The sequence below is a fragment of the Rhamphochromis sp. 'chilingali' genome, assembly GCF_963969265.1.
Source record: "Rhamphochromis sp. 'chilingali' genome assembly, chromosome: 21".
Lineage (NCBI taxonomy): Eukaryota > Metazoa > Chordata > Actinopteri > Cichliformes > Cichlidae > Rhamphochromis > Rhamphochromis sp. 'chilingali'.
In genome coordinates this window covers 9,515,285-9,537,742 of record NC_137949.1, presented here as the reverse complement: position 1 = coordinate 9,537,742, position 22,458 = coordinate 9,515,285, and the positions used below count along the sequence as shown (strand labels likewise).

General features: G+C 46.1%; 1 protein-coding gene across 2 annotated transcripts in view; it reads right to left on the bottom strand.

Annotated features, from left to right (window-relative positions):
* mapkbp1 (mitogen-activated protein kinase binding protein 1) overlaps positions 1-22,458 on the bottom strand; it is a 28,170-nt gene that overhangs the window by 4,307 nt on the left and 1,405 nt on the right. For both annotated transcript variants that reach the window (XM_080870143.1, XM_080870142.1), the window contains exons 2-19: positions 21,578-21,669; positions 11,838-11,900; positions 11,696-11,753; positions 11,438-11,608; positions 11,214-11,351; positions 10,953-11,135; positions 10,195-10,355; positions 9,723-9,921; positions 8,243-8,389; positions 7,964-8,169; positions 7,792-7,883; positions 5,538-5,663; positions 5,369-5,439; positions 5,019-5,140; positions 4,064-4,139; positions 3,873-3,984; positions 3,661-3,724; positions 127-255 (exon numbers count right to left, since the gene is read on the bottom strand). In XM_080870143.1, the coding sequence (XP_080726269.1) occupies positions 127-255; positions 3,661-3,724; positions 3,873-3,984; positions 4,064-4,139; positions 5,019-5,140; positions 5,369-5,439; positions 5,538-5,663; positions 7,792-7,883; positions 7,964-8,169; positions 8,243-8,389; positions 9,723-9,921; positions 10,195-10,355; positions 10,953-11,135; positions 11,214-11,351; positions 11,438-11,608; positions 11,696-11,753; positions 11,838-11,900; positions 21,578-21,669 (2,210 nt within the window). The remainder of the gene's footprint in view (positions 1-126; positions 256-3,660; positions 3,725-3,872; positions 3,985-4,063; positions 4,140-5,018; positions 5,141-5,368; positions 5,440-5,537; positions 5,664-7,791; positions 7,884-7,963; positions 8,170-8,242; positions 8,390-9,722; positions 9,922-10,194; positions 10,356-10,952; positions 11,136-11,213; positions 11,352-11,437; positions 11,609-11,695; positions 11,754-11,837; positions 11,901-21,577; positions 21,670-22,458) is intronic.

Here is a 22,458-nt window from a genome sequence, read left to right as displayed (position 1 = left end):
ACTGCAGGTTATTTTATTTTAAATCAGGCTGACTGTGGGTCAGGTTTTTTGTTTTCATGGATGCGTTTGATCGCAGAGTTTGGTTTGTTTTCTTCAGGTGAGTCTGAACATCATCATCACGTTTACCTGAGCTTCACGGCTCGCTGCTGAGGTGCACTCTGGGAACTGGGATTGCTGCAGGGGGGTCTAAGGTCAGCGAGACGCTGCCTCATCCTGATGGTGAGCTCTGGACTCAGACGCCACACGAAGATACAGCTACACACACGCACACACACAGACATACACGTGTGTATTTATATCCTTGTGGGGACACCTCATTGACATAATGTTTTCCCTAGCCGCTTACACTGACCCTGACCCTAAACATAACCATAACCATAACCTAATTGTGACCTTTTTTCAACCATCTTTGTTCTGTTAATGGAATGAAACTTCCCACAGGTGTGTATTTTTCTCAGATTTTTTAATTTTCAACATCAGCTCCTTAATAATGTCAATAATATTCACTGTACACCAAATTGTTCCTCTTGACTCTATCGTGGCCATTTTTGGCCAATTGAAACCCATTATAACCACCTTTATTGAGTCCTTGTTATTGACAGTACTATATCATGTGATTTAGGTCAAATTGCTTTCATTCTGAACTCAACACAAAAAAAATTGTAGTTTTTAATGTTTTTTACCAAATTACATCATTTACCCATTTTTGGCCAATCAAGCGATTTCATGTAATATTCAGAGTTTCTAGTAGCAGCCTTTGATGGCCTACCACACTCCAATGGACCAGAATAATGAAACAATTTTGACATAGGTTTGGTCTTAAGGATCTAATAGTTTGTGTTTGTGCATGACATTGCAGCACAAACATGTATTTGCAAGATAGACTGGAATAAATAATGATGCATCAAACATTACATAGCTTTACATTACAATGAGCTTTGAGGTTCCCAGTCAAACTTAGCTTTGAAGCGCATGTTAAAAGCACTTTTACTCTTGTATTTTTCATAAAAGATACCATACCCAAAATATTAACTCTAGAAATCATTTATTCTGGCTATATGGCAAGAAAGTCATCACTGCTTCAAGCACTGTCTGTATGATGGTCAGAGAGCAAGGACAGCAAGCAGTCCTCTGTCCTTGAAGAAAAGACATCTGCCCAAGATGAAGAAACTTCCTCTCCAGAAAATGAGGGGACAATCTCCAAAGAGGCTGACTGCATCACCACTGATGTTGAGTACTAGCCATTGCCTGAATCCTCTTCTTTGGGGGAGGATTGGGGTCGAGGGGCATGGAGGTGGAGGCCAAGCAGCTGATGGAAAAGAACATAGGAGCATTTTCTGAGACCGAGGAGCCGGTGACTGAGTGGATCCCTCGTGAAAGGAAAACCATGTGGGTCCCACAACTGAAGAGAGACTGCTCTACAATCCAGTACCCACTGGTATCAAACCAGGAGTCACCCTGTATGCCGTTTCCTGCATTAGCAGCCTGAGATCTACTTTTGACTTTTTTTATAACAAAGGAGATCTTTTGGCTGCTGTGCACCCTTACACGGGAGGTGAAGGTGTGAGGATTGGAGGATTATAGATGAAGTGGAGATGTGAGCCTACACCAGAATAAAGCAATACATAGCATGTTGGATGACAACACTGGAAGTTCTCAAGAAGTAAAAAAAGGCATGGGGTTCAGACTCCAACTGACGGAGGAGCTCCGAGGACAACGTCTTTCCTTCGGGCACCTTGGCAGAGGAACTCCTCAGATGAAAACTGGCCCAGAGCTTCCTCCCCAGCTCCTCCAGTTGCAACAGAGGAAGATTTTGTTGTCTGTCTTTGGCTTCACCAAAACTACCACAGCAATATCCCACATGCCAAAGCAACGGAGGAATGTGCTTCATTTGACAGCAACACACAAGGAACCAGCAGTCAGTGATGGGGAATAAAGGATGCGTGAAAGCAAGAGGCAATCCTGGACTACAATAGGCACAAATATTGCTTGGATAACTTAGAGGGTGTTGGCACCTCGAGTTGTAGCAGGAAAACTAACTGATGGCTGATGGCTCTTCTCTCCAATCTCCTGGATGTCTCGGGATACGATGCCTTTGTCCCACCGGAAACAAGTTCACTGAAGTGGGGGAGTCCTCTACAACCTACAGATGAAGAGTGATCCTGGGAGAGCTGGGACACATGCTGGTGACCTCAACAACTGCAAGACACCCTTGTCCCTGATTCTCAGCCACTTCTGCCATTGATCTCAAGATACAGTAGTCTGAACCAGAGTGTGACCCAGAGTGTGACCCACACCCCACCAACGAAATGAGAAGAAGGTGCAAAAGGTGCACCTCCAGGATTGGAACAGCAGCCCCTTGCACCAGGTGCAGAAAGTGTGCCTACAAAAACCACTCTACTGTGGCTAGTACATCCTGCTGCTAATGAAGATGCACACAGAAGCACACTGGAATATAAAGTTCAATCATTTTATTGGTCATTTCAGTGGTTATTTGGTCATTAAACTGCCTTTCTGGCCACTAACACACCATGTGTGATTTTCTTTTTGGCCATTCAACCCCCCCCCCCCCCCTCCAAAAAAGAAAAAAAGTAAAAATAAATCACTGTTACTGACCTGCAATGATGATAAAAAAAAATATTAGGTTTCATCATTCATATGCTAAAAATGTGAACTTTATTACTATTTTTACTATAATAATACATAATCTGACTGGTATTCAAAGGGTATAATATCTGAATTTGAATTATATTTTGGTTTTAAAAAATCAAGTCAATGAAAGTAGAAAATGTTTTAATATATATGAATTTTATAGCATTTTGTAAACATAAACAGGGGGTGGACATTTTTGGCCACGAACAAGCTGAGAGGGAGTTTTGTTGTTTTTCTGTCACTGCACAAAAAAACAAAGATGCATAAAACTCATTGATACTTTTAATTATTGCTACGCATCTAACCTCCACCATGGTTAGAAAAGAAATCAGTTTGCATGTATTATTTAGAAAAAAATGGGGATTTTATGCTTTTATTCCTATTTAATTCATTACAATTATGTGATCTAACTGGTATTTAAAGGGTTAAAATTCCGGATTTGAATAAAATTTAGATTATCATGAACAGCACTGATGCTAATCTAAAAATTCAAGTAAAAAAAAGTGGAATTTTTTCTTAATATATATGAATTTTATAGCATTTTGTAAATGTAAACAAGGGGTGGCCATTTTTGGCCACGAACAAGCTGAGAGGGAGTTTTTATGCACAAAAATAACAATGCATTATAATCAGTGTTGATGTGAATCAATTACATGCCCCAGACTCTACTATTAATAATACAAGAAATTTCAGTAGCAATGCAATTATATAAAATTGCGAGATTTGAGGTTGTCTTCCAGCTAGTGCAGTGGGCAAACAAACTGGTGTTTAAAGGGTTAAAAAGTAATAATTATTTTATATTTATGACAAGAACTGAAGTTAGTTAAAAGCTTTATGCAGAAAAAATGGCAAAAAAACATAAAAATAATAAAAATTACAGACCTAATCTGTTGGTGGCCACTTTTGGCCACGAACAAGCTGAAAGGGTCGTGATTTTGAACAAACCCAGAGGGTTAATAAAGGTGTGGAGGGCTGTGGGTGGGTGCGGGGGGTTCAGGTGAGGCGTACCTGTCTCCTGACACGGTGATCAGGTGTCTGCAGTCATTGCTGAACTTTAACCCCGTTATGATCTCTGGAACAGGAAGAAAAAGGGCCAGATTTGAAATAACTTTACTGGAATCACAGCCGTGTGTAAAAGCTCTGGTTTTAAATAAAGCTTTGAAAGAACTGGCTCTGCTGTCAGCGGTCATTAATCGTGTCTGTAACTGACGGCGACTGACCCGAGTGTCCGAACATGGTGGCCACGCACTCTCCTGAGTACAGGTCGAAGATGCCAATGTTCTTGTCTGAGCAGGAGGTGGCGATGAAGAGCCCCGACGGGTCTATCTGCACCTGAGGACGCAAGAGGAGTCGGTTATTGTATGTCCCTGTTCCCATGGAAACATCATCATGGTACCCACACCTTTCTGACCTTAATGAGCGTCCCGTCTTCGCCCTGAGAGCCTTTGTAGAGCTTCTTCTGTTTCCCGTTACTGATGTTAAAGATCCTGCAGGGTGAGACACAGCACTCCACCATCATCGTGATTATCATCATCATCGGCAGCAGTATTTACAAACTAAAAACATGATCCACAGACAGGAAGTGAGGGGATGAAGCGACCGGAGACCAGCTGCCACAGACCTCACCAGAAAAATAAAACTACTTCCTGGATGTAATGACACTTACAGCCATAAGGTGGCAGCAACGCACCTTAAAGCAGGAAGGAAGCTGCCGGAAGTTTGCATGGCAGTGAATGGGAGCGCCAGTAAAGGTTTAAATCCAAACAAACATGTGATACACCCGTGTGTATTTGTACACATTCATGTGTTTACATCCACAACGCGCAGGTATGTTCAGAAAACCAGCTCGAAGCTGAGAAACGCTTCCGTTTGGAACTGCAGAAGGTTGAACAAGTCAACTCTGAACTAATCCCATCAAAACCATTCACAGGAACAGGAAACACCAGTGCAGGGGGCAGCATGACTGGTCGGATCGTCCCCACTGATAGATAATCAATACATGAAGCCTTTCCCCTAAAAGTGGGGCTTTTAATGTGAAAGTCATTTGGTTTCTGCTTCTCTGGGTTTGCTGCTTTTAATGTGAAATACTTTGGAAGGTGCTGTAAACATACAGAAGGAAGAAAGAACCCAGAGAGAAGGAGGAGGTGGTTAATCCTGCTACTCCCACTGGCTGCTGGGTAATCTGACTGATCTGAGCTAAAGGTGGATTAAAGTCCAGGCTCATCCAGCGTCTGATTGGCTGATTGCTAGTCACTTTTCAGTTCCAGCTTTGAAACGGCTTCTGCTGATCACTGACTGGACGCCTGCAGGCAGACTGCATCATGGGAGTTGTAGTTGGTCACAACCTTTCATCGGTCGGCCGTTACCTGATGCTGCGGTCCTGACAGCCCACCGCTGCGTACGTCCCGGTCGGCTCGACGTCCATGTCGTACAGCGTCGTCTTCCTGACGGCGTGATGCGTCCGCGTGAACTCCAATCCCTCCCCTGTCTGAGGAGGAGCAGAGAGAAGAGGAAGCACCACATGACCACGAAGTACCAGAAGGAGTTTATTTTACATCATTTCACCTGGAAACACGTGAACGAAAACTGCATTCAACTGACCTCGGATCAGTGACGGAGCCACGAGCGCGACACTCAGCAGTACTATTACTCCGCTACAGGTACTATTAATATGTTCAGAAGTACTAATGTGTACTCACACGGGCCTCTGTCTCACCTGCTGAGCCGTGCGAAAGTAGACACTCTTATCGGCGCCGCAGCTGATCATCCTCACCTTCCCCTCATTGGCTGACAGACAGGAAGAAGAACATCACAGGTTAGACGCTAGCAGCAAACTTACAGCAGCAAGGGGTAGAGGGTAAAAGAGGTCAAAGGTCAGACAGTACCAGCAAATCTGACGGCAGTGATGGAGGACGAGTGCTCATCCAGAGTCTGAACCAGGCTGTAATCTCTGCCCACATCCAGGACGTGGATCAGACGGTCCCGGCCGGCCGTGGCCAATAACTGGAGACCTGAGAGAGACGCGTAAATGTGGTTGGACCAACGTTCTCTTTAAACGCCCTTAAGTGTCACAACGGTGAACGGTCTGATCGCCGTAACGCCTACAAGACAAAGCTGAGGGAAACGTTAGCCCTTTATCGCTAACCTGCGTTTCTCCTTGTCTGACATCACATCACACAAGCCAATAGGAAGTCTGAGTGAACATTTTCATGCTGATATTTATCTCGGTGTTAAAAGGACCTGCTGTAATCAGCTGACTCAAAGCACAAAAGAGCCCCGCCCCCTCCCCCAATGCCTCGCTGCAGTCAAAAATAGAGTCCCCACAAACCGCCAAGGCGGGTGCACGCACGCACACACACACACACACAGCTGTGGCTTCATCTGTGTGACTCCAATAATCTAATGAACCTCTGGAGGAGGATGAAGACATGTCTGAAGGCCAGCACGGCGCTGCTATGGCGTTATTTTTGTGCCACTATTCTGAGTGCACGTAAAAAAAAGTTTGCAGGTGCAAGTGTTGCATTTTGAGGAGAAATTTATTTTCAGCAAAGAAAAGAATTTGAGTGAATAAAATTCATTGCTGCGTGCAAAAACTGTATTTCAGTGTTTGCTATTACACACACACACACACACACACACACACACACAACAGCAGCCCCTCTCGCTCAGTTTTTGCATTTGCGCCTGCTCGCAATGTGTTGCTCGCGCTCTCAACATTTCTGCCTGTGCGTGCTCAACCCTTTTGTTTTGATTTTCTCAGATTTTTTTGCATCCAAGTCTGTGATTGGCTGGTTTTGTGGCACAAATATAACGGTGTAGAGAAAGAGTTGAGCGCACACGGGCAGAAATGTTGAGAGCGCGAGCAACACATTGTGTGTGTACGTGTGTGCACCTGCAAATTTTTTTTTTACATGCGCTCAGAATAGTGGCACAAAAATAACGCATACGCTGCGGCCCAGCCACCACTGCACCACGTTAGCGTCTGCTTTTAGCCGCTCGCGATGGTAAAGTCACGAGCACAGTGTGGGTGTAAATCATGGAAGCACACGGCTGACTTTAACTACATTAGCTTATGTCAGCAGCTCTTCTCACAGATAAAACTCTCCCACTCTCTTTATAACTTTAGAGCGTCCTTTCACACAAAACAGAAAATGGTGTAAAACCAAACACACAGCAAAATGACCTCACTTTTATGCGTCCTGAAAATAAGGGCCAATTTACAGAAACACAAGTACTTTTATTTTGAAAATCTGAGGTCAGTCTTGCTAGTTGGATGTTGCAGGTTTATGTGGTGGAACACAGGAAATTCTCTCTGCAGGGACACCAACGGTCCAAAATGACTGAAAACCACAGACGGAGCCGGCTGTAAGTCAGAAAGGAACACTCACAACCACAGAAACACATAATTACACACATACCAATTTAACAAGTTCCAGTGGCATCACTTCCTGTAAAGAGATGTCGACTCAGCAAAAAGGACGAGCTTTTTGTTTTCCAAGAGGAAGAGAAACAAAGGACCTCGAGTCAGAGGACAACTAATCTGTAAGACTGAGCTCTGACCTTCAAAATCAAGTCAAACCAGCAGGGGGAGGGGCGGGGATAATGTCAGGTATCGTAAGCGTCTACGTTTCCTCCCTTTATGGCAGGGGTGTCCATCTCCATCTCCAGGCCTCGAGTGCCGGTGTCCTGCAGACGCGTCCCTGATTCAGCACAGCTGATTTAAATGGCTGAATGACCTCGTGTCCAGAGGCTGGACTCAGGTGTGTTGACCCAGGGTGAGATCTAAAACCTGCAGGACACCGGCCCTCGAGGCCTGGAGTTGGAACCCCTTCTTTAAGGGGTCCTTTCAGTAATCGTTGGCTGTACATTCAAGGCTTCATTAGCATGAGGAGAACATTTTTTACAATAAAGCTATGAATAAAACCCATTTCAAAATAAGAGCGGTGATGGAATATTTTAGTTTTCCATCAGGGAATAAAAACGGATGTTGGGTTTATAGCACAGCGTTAGTTTCACAGAGTGAAAATATCTTTAAAGTATTTATATCTTTTCTTTAGGATATATTTAAACTGTCTTCAAAAACTGAACTGTTTCCAGCGCTGCGTTGTGTTCCCGCACTGGTCTGGGATGGTTTCTCACCTGTGTCCGGTTTGGAGAACTCGAGGCAGAGGATGTCGGAGTCGTGAGCCTGAACGTTCAGAATTTCCTCCATGCCGTCTAGGTCGTGGATCCTAAAACACACCGACGTCACACCAACGTCACACCAACGCACACGCACCTTTTCCGTGGCGACCTGCCCACCTCCACTCACCTGAGGATCCCTGTGCGATCTCCAGAGGCCAGGTGATGTCCATCGGGGCTGACTCTCAGGGTCCTAATGCCCGCTCTGCTCTGGTCCACCTGCTGCCCCTCTGTCACCGATGACCCCGCCTTCTCCGTACCCGCAGCAATGCTGACGCTCTCCGTGTCCAGGAGGCCAGTTACGTTGTCGTCCACGTACACGACCTTCTGCAGGTCCTGCGGGGACAGAGGCCATAGGTCAGTGTAGCACAGGTGTAGGTGTACGATGTGCAGGTGCGTGCTGTCCTACGTTGCTCAGGATGTTCCTGTGGAGGGCGCTGTGCCCGTCAATGCTCCACAGTCGGATGGTGTTATCTGAGGAGCAGGACAGGAAGGAGCCGCGGGGAAGGCACGTTTTACCACCTCCTCCTTTTTCTCCTCCACCCTCGGGGTACATCTGCACAACAGTGACAGGTGAGACACAGGTTAGCAGACTTTGTACGCACAGTAATCCAGAGTTTGGATTACTGTCCAAACTCTGGGTCCTGCTGTTGGGTGGAGGCGGCACAGCTGGAGGCAGAGTAATCCCCGCCTGGTGGATGATTTACTCACAGAGCTCAGAGTGTGGTTGGAGAGTAAAATTTTACCGAGGTTAGAGCTCACACCTGTGCACCACACCTGTACCCGTTTCCCCTCAGACGCTGAGCTTCACGACACACGTCTATAAACTTTAACCTGTCGGGAGGGCGTGACCGAGGCCAGGCTGTGCTCTGTTTGTGACGTAGCACACTCGTTAGCTTTGTTTGGCAGTATGAACACGTCCGACACAAAACTACACAACGAGTAGCCGAGTCTGAGCTGCTGACAGTCTGAGAACCATCATCATCATCAACTTTATTTATAAAGCACTTTAAAACAACCACAGCTGACACAAAGTGCTGTACATTGGAACTGTAAAATAAAATTACATGAGATATAAGTAAAAACCAAATAAAAGAAGAGTGAAATCATTAATTAAATAACTACTTCAATTAAAAGAGAAACTAAGTCTCACTGAGGTTAAAAGCCAAGGAATAAAAGTGGGTTTTAAGACGTGATTTAAAAGTGGACAGTGAAGGGGCCTCTCTAACGTGCATGGGCAAATTATTCCATAATTTTGGAGCCACAATAGAGAAGGCCCCGCCCCCTCTGAGCTTCCTCCTGGATCTCGGTACCTCCAGGAGCAGCTGGTCAGCTGACCTGAGAGACCGACAGGGTGTGTGGGGATGAAGAAGCTCAAATAGGTAGGGCGGGGCAAGACTGCGAAGGCATTTAAAAACAAACATAAGAATTTTAAAATGAACTCTAAAAGACACAGGCAGCCAGTGCAGAGAGGCTAGCACGGGGGTTATATGCTCTCTTTTTCGAGTTCCTGTTAGGATTCGTGCAGCCGCATTTTGAACCAGCTGCAGACGTGAGAGCAACGACTGACTGACCCCCACATAAAGTGAGTTACAGTCGTCCAGGCGAGAAGAAATGAAAGCATGGATCACTGTTTCAAGGTGCTGCCTCGAAAGAAAAGATTTTACTCTTGCCAGTCGCCTTAAATGATAAAAACTGGACTTCACCACTGCTCTGATTTGGTTGTCCAATTTAAAATCACTGTCCAACTTAAAACCAAGGTCAGTAACAACAGGTTTAACCACACAAAATATCCTCACAAACACAGACATCGATGACACACTGTTACGCCCCCACGGTTTCAATGTATGAGCAAGGCCCCATTACATCAGTAAAACCAGCACACTGACCTCCAGGCTCCACACACAGGATGAGTGATAGAGGGCGGAGTAAAGTTTTCCCGCCTTGCGGGGGTCACGGAGATCGCGGATATCCCAAACATAAACGCTGTGGTCGTTGTAGACACATGACAGCCAGCGATTGGCGGGGTCGTAGGTCACTGCCACGGTGTCTGGGTAACGAGACTCCGGCCTGCAGGAGAACAGCTGACTGACGAAGACAAAGAGGAAGAACAATGAGAGCTGCGGTTTCCATGGAAACTGTTTCCACGATCAGCTGAGCTCTAAGTAAAAACCAGGTTTCCTGTTCTGTGTTTAAACAAAGATGTGCAGACTGGCGCCATGTGACCTCTGACACGTGTTTGTCAGCTAAACATGGCGACGGCATTCTCAGTGACGACTACTACGGGCTAACGTACACTATAGTGGGGCTACATACCGACTACAGTAAGCTGTAGTAAAATAAGGTACAGGTGTGTGTTACCTGGCTTCCACCATACTGGCGACATCAACGCCAAGGCAGTGTGGCCGGGGCAGGGTGCACAGGAAGTGCAGGTTGGCGGGGCTGAAGGCTCGAACCGTCCCATCGGAGCAGCCACAGAAGATGAAGTCATCAGTGACACACAGACAGGTGGCCTGAGACGTCTGAGGACACACGGACAGGTAAGTACACGCACCTCCACCTGAGCTGTGACAGAATGCAGTAATACTGCAGTACTAACGCTAAAGTGCTGATACTACTGCAGTGCAGGACGGTGCTGCGATGGAGAGGGTAACGTGCCAGAGTGGGTGTGGTGATGTTATAGCCATGAGGTAGTTAAACGTGGACCTCGTTTGAAATTGACCAATGAGGGTGAGATGAAGGGAGTGGGTGTGTCTGATCTTTGTCACCAGAAACGTTTTACTGCTTCCTCCTCGCCATTCAGCCGCCATGGCGCCGTGTCAGAGAGGATCGATAGCAAATGAACATTGTGATTAATAATGATGTCACACAGTCAGCTGCTGTGGTGGGAGGAGCTGTGGTGAAGGGCAGAGTTTGAAATGAAACAACGTAAACACGTTTGGTGGCGGCGTGTGTGTGTGTGGGATGTATTCGCGGCGGGCTGAGGTGGGACGAGGACTTACGGCGACAGAGTCGACCCTCTGCGCAGGAAGCAGAGGAGGAAGCAGAGCATTAGAGCAGAAACAGTGACATCACGCGACCACTGTGTAGACGCCTGCTATCAGGCCGCACGCACTCACCCTTAACTCCACCCACTTGTCGAGGAGCCGCCGGTCGTTGAACTCGCACAGCAGGCCGGAGGAGGTGATGCAGAAGGTGGAGGCGGCTTGTCTGCCCCGCCCACACGCCACATCACTGAAGAAGTTATTCCTCAGCTCGCCGAGCAGTCCCGAGCGCCCGAGCAAGGGCACGGTGGCGTTCACCTGCAGACACAGAAACCATCAGTAACCGCACAGGAAGTCCCAGCCAATCAATCTTTAGGTGGGCGGTCACGCGGGAACCTTGCAGGTCTTGGCGTGGTCCAGGTACCAGAACTTGACGTGTCGGTTTCCAGCGGTAACGAAGTAGGAGCTGTCATCCGAGAAGGAGACGGCGGTCACTTTGCTGGACACCTTATTGGACGCCACGACTACGTTTTTCTGAAACGGACAGACAGCAGCAGGTGAGCACGAAGACCTTTTCTCAGGTGGCATCTCTCAGGTGCACTCGGCCACGCCTCCGTCACCTTCCAGTTCCATACGTTGACCACCATGTCGTGCTGGTAGCCCACGCTGACAATGTACTTCCCATTTGGAGAGAACGCCACGCACGCAATGCCATATTTATGTTCCTGCAGCTCGCACACCTGAATGCACTCTGATACCTCCCAGACCCGGACCGCCGGCATGTGACCACTCTGTGGAAGACAAGAAGGAAAAAAATAAGCATCATCTCTCACCTGAGGCACCAGGTGAACACCTGAGCGCTGTCGTGGCATGCTTACCTCTCCTGTGACCACATACTTCCCGTCCGGCGAAAATGCCAGCGTCGTGATTGCCTTCCTGTAACAGGAAACGGTCTTTATTCCATGTTTTCCTTACAGAAGCAGACAAGAAGTGTGATCTGATTGGCTGCTGGAGTCTTACCTGGAGCTGTTGAAGATGTGATGCTGTTTGTTCTTCCGTGGATTCAGCAGCACGACCACACACCTGCAATGACACGGCCAGGTAACATGATCAAAACACTCATTCACAGGAAGTAGGGCTGCCACAAACGATTATTTTGATAGTCGACTAGTCACCGATTATTTTTGCGATTAGTCGACTAATCAGATCATCATTCATTGGATGTAAAACGTACAGCTTATTGCACCAGCAGCATCTGCTCTTATATAACTATTATTAGCTTACAGCTTTAAGTGTTTAAGGTCTGTGCTAACTAAAAATAAAGACAAGATGATAGTTTATTAAATTTTAATGAAATTTGCAGATTGTTTCGGTGAAGTTTAATAAACTCCTTGCTATCTAAAGTATAACAGGACACCGGAGTAAATTCTGGAGCATCTCACACTTCTGATAATCAGCTGTTTATTCAGCTGTGTAAAAACTATAACTTTAATCTCAGCCAAACCGATTTACTCAGGAACAAATAAAATACTAAATAAAGCCAAACAATAACATTTTTAAGTTATCTAAGTGACTTATATATCATGTTTAACCTGAATAGTGAAAGACGGCGGTGGGTTTGAAAACGATTTGCTGGGAGTCCGGTGTTCTCACGGCTCTAGTGAGCCTTGCCCCCGGCTAGCTATCGAGCTAGTGGGTAACAGACGTCTCCGAAAACATCGGAGCGCTTTTGAAAATATGTGGTGTCTTGACAAATTGAGCAGATATTTGAGGTTTACACAGCTACATTCTCGCCTGAAAATATGTTAAACGTTTATTTTGTGACCCAGAAAGAATAATAAGAGTAATATTAAAACTAATTAGCTGCCGCCATTGTTGGAAACTGAGCTGGGCTGCGCTATGAATTCTGGGACACAGCTTCTTCTTCTTCTTCGGGGTTTAACGGCAGCTGGCATCCTTGTACATGCAGTGCTGCCATCTTCTGTTTCAGTCCGTTATTACACTCTTAAATCCTACTACTTATTCCTGCGTCTTTCAGGTTCTTACAAAGCTTCAAACGATGCGTCGACTATTAAATTAGTCGTGACTAGTCGACTAATCGTGGCAGCCCTAACAGGAAGGCAGAGAAAGTTGTCTGGTTTCCAAAATAAAAGACCTGGGACGGTTTTCCTTCAATCCGATTGTTAAGTGATGACGTGGCGAATCCTACTTCCGGGCCTAAAGTAGTCTGCGTTTAATATGGCTTTTGTGTTGTTAACATGTTTAATGTTATGTATTTTCTTCTATTTAATCTCAAAAAGCTCCTAAAACAGTCAGTGATCACTGTTGACCTCCCTCGGCTTTTATTACCGCTAATCATTTATTTAAGCTCAGTTTTTAAAACCTTAGGATGTAACTACAGCCCAGCCCATGCAGCAGTATATGAATGACTAACCTCGTATTGTGGATGGATTATCTCAGTTGTTCTCCTGGCTGAAGTTTGGTCCCTTTTACAGCATCCTGCCATGCGATTACATTTGTTCCTGACCACCGAGAACACTCACGTTAACTTTTATCGAGTGGAAAAAAAGTTAGCTTGTTTATATTATGCTAACATAGCTGTGTCGCTAGCGGTCACGTAGCACATCATTATATACCAGCTAGCCTAACTTCAGTAACCCTACAAACGTCACTGCTGTTTAGTTTTCTGTCTTCATTTATGTTGGAAGTGATAACAGAGCTGTACGTTTGAATTTGTTTCCAAAACCCCGCAGTCAGGATATGCTATATTGTAGTTAGATAGAAGCTAGTGAGCTAACTTCCTGCTAACTTCTAACTCCGTTAAATGTCATAAATTCCGTTTTCATTGATGCCTGGATGTTAAACTCAATTGTTACACCTGGTAGAGCAGAACGCTGATCATTTTATTAAAGATGAAAGGATTTAGACAGTTTTTCAACTCTCATAATACCATAGTGCAGCAGTCCCCAACCCCCGGGCCTCGGACCGGTACCGGTCTGTGAGTTGTTTGGTACCGGGCTGCGAGAGTTGAGGCTCAGGTGTGAAATGTATAGTTTTCAGGGTTTTTATCGGTTTTCAGCGTTATTTTGTTATCATTTTTATCGTTTACTCGGCTTTCCTTGGTCTTTTCACGTGTGTTATGAATAAATCTTCTTTTTTTCGGTACCGGTACTAGTTTTATTTTGTTGTATTTATCCGCGACACCTTAAAGGCCGGTCCGTGAAAATATTGTCGGGCATAAACCGGTCCGTGGCGCAAAAAAGGTTGGGGACCACTGCCATAGTGATCGTTTGATATATGGACCTGCAGCGGAGTTTAGGCCAAGACACGGCTAGTGACATCAGACTTAATGACCAGATTGCCCGAGGATGGGGCAATAGGATGAACTATTGAAACCAGCCCACTGAAGGAACAATGTCATTATGCAAATGTCCTGTTTATAAGATTGTGGAAACCTGCAGTCAGCTGAGACTGAAGAAGTCACCTGGATGAGTGACGAAACGTTTCTCCCACTGAAAACATCCAGATGAACAGAATCAACTTTTGGAGATGGAGGAAAATCTCACAGTTTCAAAATAAAAGCTTTCAGTTAGCTATTGGCTGTTACCAACATGCCTTAAATATGTGAATTTTGCAAAACAAAAGGTCAGACTTAATTTTATAAAATAAACAGGATGCTCAGCAATGCCAGGTTTTCAAAGTAAAAACCTCCCAAGTTTCCCCACTTCAAGCGTTAGCAGGAAGCTGCAGACGGAGTCAGGCACAAGCAACAATCCCACGTCGATTCTGTTTCTAAAGCAAAATTCACCAAGAAGAAGAAGGAGCAGAGCATTCTGGGAGATTAAAAACCCTGAAACAATAAGCAGTTTATGGCTGCATCCCAATCCAGGGTTTAAGGCACAGTGGCGCGCCGAAAGCTGTCCCAATTCAAAGGCTGCTCGAAATGCGGCCCTCAAATGCGTCCTTCATTTCCCTGAATTTTAAGGATGTGGCGGCGTAGACTTCGCGGTCCCATATATCCCACAATTCATAGCGCGGCAGTCGGTGTGGATAATTTTGCCGCAGACGGCAGAAGCGGAGCAGCCGAAGAGTAAACTTTCAAAAGTAAGTAGTGAATATTATGTCACTTATTTATGTGAAAATGTTTAATAATGAGGAACATTAAAACATTACTGTTGGCCACATGTCGGCAAAGTTATTTGCCATTAGTGATGGTTGTACGTTCAGCTTTTACTTGCTTTTAAAGCTATTAAAATATAATAATACAATAGTCGACCTTAATCTTACAGAGAATGTGGATAATTAAAGTCAGTCATATATCCACAAACACAACAAGCTGAAAGTCAGTGATGCTGCTCGGTTTGCAGTCCTGAATATCACGGCACAAGCAGGATTCACTGCACTGTTAATGTTAGCTATGTTATATTGCTGCCTCTGTTCGGTGGTGTCGAGCCAAACGGACTTTAACGTGTGTTTGAACGAGCTGACGGTTCACTCGTTAAGCTGAAAGAAAGATGCTTTAATCACAGCAGTCACACATGTGTCTACTGTACCATCTGGGAACTCTTCTTGTTTAGCACTCATAATGACACAAACACTAAATCCTCCTTCTCTGGTGCTGTTGTGTAGCAGTGTATACACCTGAGACTGTCACCTGTCTGTCTGTCCTGCACTCTCTCTCTATTTCTTTCTCTCTGATTGTGGAATAAAAGTATGAACATGTGTTTATAAGTCACACTTGTGTTTGAATCCTGCAGCTTATCACACATTTGATTTCCATGTGTGACAACTGCAAGTGTCCAGAGTGAGGACAGACTGAGGGACCCACTGCTGCACATCATCTGTGAGGCTTTGCACCCCTATTGATCCACCAGGACAAACTCAGCAGTGTGTGAGGAAGAGGAGGAGGAAGAGCCAGCAGCAGCTGACAGATGGAGAGAATAGACAGACTGTTCCCTGTTTGTGAAGGACTGCTAGGAAAGTTTAGAATAACTAATTGTCTGTCCTGAATCAGTCTTATTAGGTAATGTTCAAATAATTTTATCATTCCAGTGTTTTCAGTGTGGGAGAAAGTACTCAGGGCCTTCAAGTTACACACTATGAAAGGCAGCAACAAGTTTAATGTTCAGAAACCTAAAGTATGTATCAGCAGCAGAATGGAGCTAAAAATAAATGTTTGTTTCAGTTCTATGAAGCTTTGAGTATTTTGGATTAGTAGCACTGCTGTGTGTGTTGCATCATATTGCTGTAATTGTTTATATGCTTTATATATTCTGAGCTAAGTTGATCTATAGTGTTACATCATATTCTGTAAGGATGTTATGTGTTTGTAGACTTTCTGCCCAGTTTGACCCATTTAGCAGAAGTCAGCCTGTTTAAGGCTCTGATATCTATTCTGTATGACTTAAAGCAGTTATGACATGGTCTGATTTTCTCACCCAATAAAGGAATATTTCATACATCAGTCTACTCTTCATTCTATCAGACACAGTTACCACAGCTCGCACATTTTCTTTTTACACATGTATGTAAGCATTGAGCCAAATTTAGTAATGCCAGCATACTGAAGGAACGACATTTGTCTCTTATATATATAATACATCTATAGATACACTGTAAAAGATACTTGAGTGTCTTTGAGTGAAGATTTAAGGTGACAGGAAATATAAATAACTGCAACTTAAATCTTTACTGAAGCTCAGTATTTGACACAGAGTTCAAACTCACTGCTGTAATAACTAATAATGATTTAATATAATAACTATAATATTGGCCATCTCATATTTACACTGACTTTAGTCTCATGAACGACATCAGCTAATTGTTATGTACTAGCTAATCTTAAATGACTGTTCAGTACAGAAATGAAGCCCAACAATCATGATTTACAGTCTTGTGGTCTCAGTCTCAGATACTTATTAAATCACACAAAGCTCACGTAGAAACAAACAAACGAACAAAATGTGTTCTCGTTCATTTCTGTCAACCACACGTTTCCAGCTATCATGGTTGCTAGGCAACCTGGGCAGCGCGACGGAGGCTAGACCGTCCCATTTCACAAGCCTCGCACTTCCGGCCTCAGCGGTCTTTGAGTACGCGGCCCTTGAGGACCGTTGAGGCTGCAGACCCTGAATTGGGATACAGCCAATGATCCTGAGGAGACTACTACAACCTGTGAACAGGTAGCCATGGAAACCACACCTGCTGTAAACAGCTTTGTTTCCTGTCAGCTGATGAACAGAGATGGTCAGCGTGCTGCAGTAAGTGGGCGGTACAAGTCCTGAGACACCTGTGCAGGTGTTTCCTCCCTGTGACTATCTCAGACCATTGTTTATGTCAACCCCCCCGCCGTGGTTCTCTTTATGTTCATGTTAAATAAATGAGACTCAGTGCCCCCCCCCGCACCTGTGGTTACTCAGAAGCATCAATTTTACCGTGCACGGTTACCTGCAACAGCAGGTTTGATTCTCCTCCCCTCACTCACGCCCCCTCTGTCAGCCGTCTGAGCTTCTGTCTGCGTTCACTGAAAACACTTTTGTCTGTGCGGTTTGTGTTCAGGGCACACCTGTGTGAAGAGCTCACATGTGAACAGCTCTTCTTCCGATTGGATGGTACCTGTGTGGGAGCGGTTGCCCACAGCTCACACACAGGACTGTGTCAGCATGGCTTCAGAGAAGGTTTAAAGATGGCGGTCAGACCTGCTGTGCAGACTTGACATCCATAAACACGCCCTCACGCACACACCACCCTTAGCGTTCACACACACACTCTGTAAATGAAACTCATGGATGTGGGTCACACACCTGCAGTCACACTGCAGAGCACTCAATTCTCCCACAGGACACGAAGGCAGTGTGGACCTGCCTGACCTCCCCTGTAAAACAGAGCAGCTCTAATGTGCGTCTGTTTGGTGACTGTGTGCGTCCGAGCTCAGCCTTCATCCAGCAGATCCACAGAGACCCCATCAGGACCTCATGCTTCCAAACACGTCACCCGTGTTTATAAAAAGCTCCATGTTCACCTAAACTTGACCCTGAAGAGGTCACCAGGGTGCAGCGGACGTCAGTGGCAGGTAGAGTCACTGTGGAACCCACAGAGAGCCAATGAGCACGTGCAGACGGCTGCTCTGAAACAGACCTGAGATCAACGAGTGAGCTGTAACACAGAGCCAGGAGAGCTCACACACACACACAGCTAGATGACTCACACACACACAGGGATTATACATGTGTCTGTCTGTGTGTGAGTCTGTGTGTGTGTGAGATCAGCTGTGAAGCCTGCAGCAGATTAAAGGAGCAGCCACGAACAACTACCCGCTGACGCCTTATTGGTCGGATCAGTTCATCAAAGCAAAACAGCTTTGTTGCTGAGGCGGATCCGGACCTGCTAGTGAGTGTGTGTGTGTGTGTGTGTGTGTGTGTGTGTGTGTGTGTGCAGATAAACATGTCGTGCTGCTGACTGTTCGTCTGGAAGCCGCTGAATCAGCAGCCAGTTACAGTCTTCCTCTCACACACACACGCACACACACACACGCACACGCACGCACACGCACACACACAGAGTCGACTGCGCCTCCTTCACAGATAGAGGAGGACATAAAGACAGTTAAACCTCAGTGAAGCTGCTGCAGTTCTCAGTGTGGCCTGATGGTGGCAGCGCTTGATGCGGCAGAGAGCGTTTATTTAGTTTATCGTCATGGAAACATGTAGGAGGTTCACGGGAGATGCTGATGGACATTTTTTAGCCTTCGTGTACTCGTTAGCTGTGTAGCTGTTAGCCGTGGCAGCGTGGCCACGCCCACACACAGCACCAAGCAACTGGGTTTAATCAGTAGACGTACGTGGGCGAGCAGTAACGCAGTACATTCTGCAGTAATGCAGTAATTTCTGCAGTAACACAGTACAAGCTGCAGTAATGCAGTACAAGCTGCAGTAACGCAGTAATTTCTGCAGTAACGCAGTACATTCTGCAGTAACACAGTATATTCTGCAGTAACACAGTACATTCTGCAGTAACAGTACATTCTGCAGTAACACAGTACAAGCTGCAGTAACGCAGTATATTCTGCAATAACGCAGTACATTCTGCAGTAAAGCAGTACATTCTGCAGTAACACAGTATATTCTGCAGTAACGCAGTACATTCTGCAGTAACACAGTACAAGCTGCAGTAACAGAGTACAAGCTGGAGTAACACAGTACAAGCTGCAGTAACGCAGTACAAGCTGCAGTAACACAGTACTGTGGATGCAGAGAATCAAACTGCGTGTTCTTCTTCTGTAGTGCCGCCGGCCTTCATGCACTCCCTCACATTAACCCATATTCACGCCGCCGCTGCACTGACCCACTTCCTGTCACTGTGTTTAAACGGCGCTTCGTCAGCCGTGACCTGAAAGCGCAGCTCCACACAAATGGACCAATCAGCAGCCCCTCCTCCCGTGCCTGCGGCTGATTGCACAGCATAAAATCCTGGAAACTGGACGCCTTCCCAGACCCCCGGTGACATTCCCATCATTCCTCTGGACTCCGACTCACAGAGCACCGTGACCTCTGACCTGTGATTGTTCTCATAAAGGAAGTTTTTCTGGGTTCTTTTGTGACTAAAATGCGTCTCTGTTTTGTTTCACACGGCGTCGCCGCTGCTCAGCTCCACCCACTTGTACAGGCTCATCGCCGTCTGCCGAGGTCTTCTGATCGTGGTTTCAGACATACGTCTAAATCCTAAAATGAGTTAGTGTGCATGTCATCGGCTAAGTCACAGATTGAGATGAGACTTCCCACTATCCAATCACATGCTGAGACTGTTGTTTCTGGGATAGGCTCCACCCCCCTGAGAAGGATCTGGATGAACACGTTAACCTTACTGCAGTTTACTGAGTGCAGATAAACATGTGAGCTCGTTTCAGTGTGAACGCTGTGTCTGCTTCTAAGATCTGCCATCTATAACAACAAGCAATAATGATGATGATGATGATAAAAGTGTTTTCAGAGCTCTCCCCTCACACTGACCGCCTCCTTTAGTCTGTTCGTGTCTCAGCAGCTGTTAAACGTGTGTTAATGACCTCACTGCGCTAGTGGATCGTTTCACCTGAGGATCATCTGGATCATCTCAAACTGACTGTTTCTTCTGTGTGTCTGCTCACGCCGTGGTAACGACTCAGAGCCTAGCTGATGCTGCAGCATCAGGCCTCTTCCTGTTATCACACACTTCCTGTGCAGTGGATCGTCCTCGGGGCGCAGGTTAAGCATGCCCACCCCAAGAATTTGGCTATCGGGCAAATGTTGGAGTCGAGGATGCTATCCTCCACCTGTTTCACCTCGATAAGAAAGCAGCACAGTCAGGATCCTCCTCCTGGACCCTGCCCGGTGACCCGGACTGGCAGCTGCCTCACAGAGACCAGGACATCCAGTCTGGGCGGCAGCTCCAGTCTGGGTGGCAGCACTGCTGCACCACAGGGCAGTACATCCAAACAGGAGTCCGGGCTGGAGAAGCTGGACTCATGCTGCTGAACATCATGGACGATGTCAGATATTTACGTTCTAGAATCGATGCTCTTATTGAAATATCAGCATTTTAGTAATTTGGGGTGAATTTGAATTTAATCGTTAAGAGGAACACAGCATAAAGTAACTTATTTATTGTGAAAAATACTTCTTCCACCTGTCACAATGATATGCAACATAAGGCTGCATAGATGCGCCACGGCTCACCTGAGCTGACTGACATTTGATAATATGTGATCGTAAGCAGCCGAGGTGGTTTGTGGCACATGTGGCAGGAAAAGTAAATCATGACACAGAACATGAAGAGTTTATGACAGGTGCTGCTGGGTGGAGTCCTGTGGAGCTGCAGGCAGGTACTAAATGTGGAGTTGTTGGTGGCGTGCAGCACTGTTGATGAATTTTGGAAAATGACTCCGGTCTAGGCTTCAGTGTTTGCGCCTGTGTTTAAATGACGGGAATTCCTGCATCCTTAATCTTCGTGAATAAATATGTTTATGAAATAAAATCGTGCTACAAAAATGAGCTGAAGGAGTTTAGTCCCTGAGACTCAGCCACTGTAGGCTTCCTGAGTAAGACAGATAGATAATAACATCCATCTTCTTCCGTTTATCCGGGGCCAGGAGGCGGAGGCAGCACCATCCGTCACTCATAAACGTGACTCCTGCACCTGGAGCAGGAACAACGGAAACGAAGTGCATCTGCTTTTCTCAGCTGTCGTGTTATTTTCAGTCACATTTGTTTTTGATGGCTGACTGAATATTTTCAAATGTAGATTTTTACATCATGTTTGATAAACGTTCATAAATACGCAATAAGAATAAGCAGTGTGATGCTTGTATTTATTATGAAGGAGTCATTTGAAACACACCAGTAACACCAGCTGGAGGAACAGCCTAACAGCCTGATCAGGCTGGCTCCTCCTCCTCCTCAGGAGCAGGAGCCTCTTCCTTTGTACCTCGAGACAGCCAACTGTACAACTCGGAGAGACGTGGAGGAGTGGCAGGAGGGGTGGAGGATGGACGACATCAACCCGGTAAAAAAAACACACGTGAACAGTTTTCCTGAGGGGACCTCTCCGAGGGCTTAAAGCGCTATTCTATTCTTTTCTATTGTATATGACCTCATCTTCGTCAGGTCAGCCATCGCCATGACTACCATCATCATATCATTTCATCATCATCAGCTGTGACAGAAAAAACCCCAAATTTGGCATAACTAAAGTCACCGTTTTCCCATTAGCCCTCAGTGCTCTCTCACCCTGCTGGATACGCCACCAGTCCACTCCGGGGGTCACAGGCCAGCGCTCGGTTCCCCGGTGCTGTGATTCCCAGAACCTTCTCCAAGGTCACCTGAAGGGCAAAGGCCAGAACGTGACAGGTTAACTCCTGCGAATGTGTTCGTGTTGATCTTTCTTTCACAGGAGTGACAGCGCCGCGAGCGGCAGGCCCCACCTGCTGATTTAAACACTACAGCTCACATGATGCTTTGGGACACACACAAAGCTGTTTCTGTTCACAACAAAAGCAGCACTGCTCTGCAGAGAGCCTTCAGTGATCAGATTATTGATCAGATCACTGATCACTGACAGACTGAAATTAGGCAGGTCAGAGGTCAGAGAGGAGCGCCAGCGTCAACGCACAGAGACCGAGTCTCTCTCTCTCTCTCACACACACACACACACTTACTTCTGCCTCCATGCTGCCAGAAAATGTCCTGCTGCTCAGTCTGACTGCTGAGCGGCCAGATGCTAAACTAACAGCACAGAGAGAGAGAGAGTGTGTGTGTGTGTGTGTGTGTGTGTGTGTGTGTGTGTGTGTGTGTGTGTGTGTGTGTGTGTGTGTGTGTGTGTGTGTGTGTCCTCCTCACATGACTCCCCTCCCCCTGCACCAAACTCTATTCATGATTTCACAGTTTTTGGCCCTCTCAGCTCAGCACGAACGCTTTCCTCCAAACCGTCCAATCAGATTAAAAGAAACCACAAGGATGAATCATCAGGCGAGTCTGCAGGACGCCGCTCGCCGGGCAAGTAGCAAGTGATTTTCTTTGCCTCTGAATGGCGATTCAGGAGAAACTACTCAGGAACAGTGAGACGCTGCGTCAGTCGTCAGAGACGTGACGAGCTTGCCGACAGGAAAGGC